We start from the raw sequence: 5,000 nt of genomic DNA on the forward strand, positions 1-5,000 counted from the left end.
AACGTAAACAAATATAAGAAAGAAACAAGTGTAGTGTATTATCCTTTTACATCCAAGTAAGAAAAAAAAGCAAATTACCAAATTTAAAAACCGATTTAGTTCAATAGCGTATTCTCCCTTGTTTTAACCAGCACAGGTCACATGATTAGGTCGATCTGATTTATTCCTCTGCGTCTTTGTTTCTTCTGCCAAAAACAGCCACTAATAGCAGAGAAGAGATGCAGCCAAAACAAACAACACTTTAATTAGACATGCTCAGATTTCCCCCTCACAAAATTACTGTTTACTTTTGGTGTAATTGTTGACTGATCGTTTTCTCGGCTAGGAGAGATCGCTAGACACCTGCTCCTCACCACGCGGTGGGAAATCATGTCGTTTTATGATCATTGTATTGTTTGACTGGACAGATTGGGTAATAACGCATGTGTTTTCTGTGCGTTCGTGTTGCTTTGTAATGCATAATTCTATTTTACTTAATTTTTGTGTTTTCCTACCTGCGAAGCATGACCGACACGACTACATTAGTTCTGTAAAACAATGATAATATATATTTTTTTATTTAAAATAATTACTGTACCGTTGTTGCAATAGCAGTATAATCTTATTTATCATTTTAATGAATTTAAATAATAATGATTATTTTTTGATCCATTTATTACGACTGTGATAGTCATTTTTATAATATGTATGCTATAAATGATATTATTGAAAAATATAAACGAGTATGCATCAAGTGTCAGGGGGTCTTACTTTAAATGTCATTGTTAGTGCGTAAAATCTTTGGTGTAAAATACACTGAAGAACGAGTGGAAATACTGTAAAGATTGATAAGTGAGATTTGGCTTTCATGAACCTTTCCTTCCAGGTCTTTCAGCTTGAAAAGGCGTCTTCACGGAAAGCCTTAATAGCTCTATTTTTTCAGGAGGTTAAATCGAGCGGCGTTTTGCGTCCGCGTCCGTCGGTCTCTTTTTTTTTTTTTTTCGCGCTATCGCTCGTGGCATGTCAAACACTCATAATAGGCTGCCAGGAGCTGTTTCACACTCTCTGTTAAATTTCACGCTTGAGAAGTCCTGCTCCCCTGAGTTTCCACCTCGCTCACGTTTAATCTAGAGAGAGAGAAGGGCAGGCGATGGAGGTGATGGAGGGATGCTGGACGGGTGCTGTTGTGCTAGCGGAGGAAGAGAGACAAAAGAGGCCAGCGACGTTCGTTAACAGCGTTCTCGCCCCAGGACCTGTCCATCCTTGGCCATTAGCGTGGATGTCCTTTCAGGCAGCGTCACACACACAAGCACTCGTCCCGTGCATACGCCTGATCGAATATGACCAGATGCACGCTCCTTTTAATTTGCACTTGAGTAAACGTACAAGTGGACTACTAGCGTAGCTCAAGTGTGCAGCTTCTTTATGAGGAAGGCCTCGGAAACAGGGCTGCGGGAATAATGACTGGTTTCCTGTCAATCAATCAGATAGCCCCGCCCCCCAACAAATCCATCAACTAGTATATTTTTAGCTCTTTTATACGTTTTGGATATATTCGAAATGAGAAATCGTTTAAGCGTTTTGCATTTGATTAACAATAACCGTTTTTTATGGTTTGGTATTAGTTATTAACCTTGATTTAAAAGAACTGGCTTTGGCGTTTGCTTTGTTTTGGTGTGTTTGCGAGATTTTTGTCGAGATGAATTAAAAACGCTTTGCTGCTGTCCACATGCACTGTTTACCGTCTGCCCTGAGGCCGGTGCCTGACCTTTGACCCTCGTCCTTGAGCATGCATATGAGTGTTTTTTCCCCCGTGTGAGCTTGTAAGGTGTCAGTGTGATGCAGTGCTGGCCGTGGGGTGCGTGCGTGTGTTTCTACACGCGCCTGACGTGTGTGTGTGTGTGTGTGTGTGTTCAGCGTGTGACGACGACTGCGTGGGACTCCTGATTCGTGACATGGATCGTCTGCTGCGTCTGATTGGCAGCGTCAATCTCACTCTGCCCCTCCCCCTGCCGTATAAAGTGCTGTATCGCTACGAGAACATGACAGAAGAGCTGAAGGTGAGCACTCGAAAACAGGACGTGTTAAAATATTTATATTCACATGCATATATATATATATATATATATATATATATATATATATATACAATATGCATATACTGTGTAAGCAACTTTTATTTCGGATGCAATGAATCACACTTAATTGATAAGCTGCTCTAATTATTAATGATTTCGTTTCATTTGAGGACCTTTCTCCGCAGTAAGAGATATTTGCATTTTATTTGTTGCGTACAAATCGACCCGTTTCTGAAGGCGGGGCTTAGAGAAGAAACAAAAACGTATAGTAATGTGTTTTTTTGAAACTCAAACCATATAAACACATTGCATTACACCAAATACAGCTAAATCATATGACCTCTTTACTTAAAGAACTTAAAGATCATCTAACTGTGATATTTTTGGACACCATCAATGTGCTTTTAACGTGTATTTCTAAAGTATATCTAGTTACCACTATGTTTGGTACACTTGAATCACCTTTCACTCACTATACTCAAGACTTTTTAGGTCATATTCACGGTGTGCACAGTTGAGTACACTTAGATGAACTTAACATTATCTTAGTACTGAGTACTAAAGAGTCATTTTTAGTATATTAAGCTCGGCTCACACCGTGCAGTTAACCCCGTTTTGGCCGTCTTAGAGAAAGATTCCTATAATCTTAGGCTAAAATCTGTAGCCTTTGGTCTTTAGTTTGACATGTTCACCGATTAATGGCCCTTACGATCAAATTTGACCAAAAAGTGTCCGAAGATTTTGAGCATAGTCCTACTATGTGTATCTCCTACGACAAACATCTCATTCTTTCTTAACAAACCGTGATAAGAAATAAAGCTCGAGATTTCTTCCTGCACTCTCGTCCTCTGCGAAATTCATCTGATATGTTGCCCTTGCTATGAAAAGCACCGATTGCGCCGTTGTTTTTATGTTCTCTGTATAATATTCTTCTTAAATAGGCTGGCTTTGTCACCTTACGTGTGCTTTTGAAGATAAACCTTTCATCCCCGCGTGCAGTGCAGCTCACGGTCACTCAATAACGTGTGGGTTGATGTAAAACTCTTTTTTACGCGTCTTGCCTGTCGTACGCTCTGACATCGGTAACAACTGAGCTCCCACAGTGTGACGTGATCGTCATGTTCGTAGAGGCTGACGAGCACAATCCTAAAGAACTTTGAGAAAGAGCACAGTGTGAGCCTGACTTTTTGCACGAAATTAGTGCACAAAAATAGAGCACTTTAGGTACGTTATTGAAGTGTACACAAAGCTGAAAAAGAGTTCACGTCAGCTCAAAAAAGGACAGGATGTAAAGTATAAAGTGTTGAACACAGAAACCATAGCAGTAAGTTGATTCAGACAGCAGGTTCGTTCTGAGAAGCTCTGCTTAGGACTCTTCTGCTGTGAATCATCATCATCTGTATTTGAGCTGTTTACAGTACAGTTCTTCACGTACAGCTGAAACATGATTCATGATTGAGTGATGTCAGACGAGCCTGACTGTGAGCGTGTGTGTGTCTGAGCATGTGTGTGTGTGAGTGTGTGTATGTGAGCTTGTGTGTGAGCGTTTGTGTGTGTATATGTGTGTGTGTGTGTGTGTGTGTGTGTGTGTGTGTGTGTGTGTGAGCTTGTGTGTGAGCGTGTGTGTGTGTATGTGTGTGTGTGAGCTTGTGTGTGAGCGTTTGTGTGTATATGTGTGTGTGTGTGTGTGTGTGTGTGTGTGTGTGTGTGTGTGTGTGTGTGTGTGTGTGTGTGTGTGTGTGTGAGCTTGTGTGTGAGCGTTTGTGTGTGTATATGTGTGTGTGTGTGTGTGTGTGTGTGTGTGTGTGTGTGTGTGTGTGTGTGTGTGTGTGTGTGTGTGTGTGTGTGTGTGTGTGAGCTTGTGTGTGAGCGTTTGTGTGTGTATATGTGTGTGTGTGTGTGTGTGTGTGTGTGTGTGTGTGTGTGTGTGTGTGTGTGTGTGTGAGCTTGTGTGTGCGTGTGTGTGCGCGTGTGTGTTCAAGCGTGTGTCTGAGTGTGTGTGTGTGTGTGTGTGTGTGTGAGCTTGTGTGAGAGCGTGTGTGTGTTCAAGCGTGTGTCTGAGTGTGTGTGTGTGTGAGTGTGTGTATGTGAGCTTGTGTGTGAGCGTTTGTGTGTGTATATGTGTGTGTGTGTGTGTGTGTGTGTGTGTGTGTGAGCTTGTGTGTGAGCGTGTGTGTGTTCAAGCGTGTGTCTGAGTGTGTGTGTGTGTGTGTGTGTGTGTGTGTGAGCTTGTGTGTGAGCGTGTGTGTGTGTATGTGTGTGTGTGTGTGTGTGTGTGTGTGTGTGTGTGTGTGTGTGAGCTTGTGTGTGAGCGTTTGTGTGTGTATATGTGTGTGTGTGTGTGTGTGTGTGTGAGTGTGTGTGTGTATGTGAGCTTGTGTGTGAGCGTTTGTGTGTGTATATGTGTGTGTGTGTGTGTGTGTGTGTGTGTGTGTGTGTGTGTGTGTGTGTGTGTGTGTGTGTGTGTGTGTGTGTGTGTGTGTGTGTGTGTGTGTGTGTGTGTGTTGATGACCGTGGTGTGTGTGTGTGTGTGTGTGTCAGCGGTGTGTTGATGACCGGTGTGTGTGTTCGCAGCACATGCTGTCCCCTCAGAGAGCCCCGGAGAGACTGCTGCAGCTGGCCGACAGTAACCTGGGCAGTCTGGTCACTGAGATGGACGAGCTGCTGAGCCGGGTGAGTCCTCACAGCACTGACCAAAAAGTGTGTGGCCTTTTAACTTGTTTTTATTAGGAACCATGTGACTCTACATTAAGTTGAAATATCATTACCATTTTAATCCAAATGTGTTAAAGTGTAACTTATTTCTGTGAAGCGCAGGTGTATTTTTATCATCATTCCTCCAGTCCTTAGTGTCACATGATCTTCAGAAATCAGAATAATATGCTGATTTACTGCTCGAGGAACATTTCTGATTATTATCAGTGATAACTAGATAAACTACAA

General features: G+C 42.3%; 1 protein-coding gene across 1 annotated transcript in view; it reads left to right on the forward strand.

The window, feature by feature from the left end:
* The window catches only part of lama2 (laminin, alpha 2), a 144,007-nt gene that overhangs the window by 104,575 nt on the left and 34,432 nt on the right, over positions 1 to 5,000 (forward strand). The window contains 2 exon segments of the mRNA XM_043219394.1: positions 1,897 to 2,039; positions 4,632 to 4,730. Coding sequence (XP_043075329.1) covers positions 1,897 to 2,039; positions 4,632 to 4,730 — 242 coding nt within the window.

This window comes from Puntigrus tetrazona, chromosome 20 (assembly GCF_018831695.1).
Source record: "Puntigrus tetrazona isolate hp1 chromosome 20, ASM1883169v1, whole genome shotgun sequence".
Classification (NCBI taxonomy): Eukaryota; Metazoa; Chordata; class Actinopteri; order Cypriniformes; family Cyprinidae; genus Puntigrus; species Puntigrus tetrazona.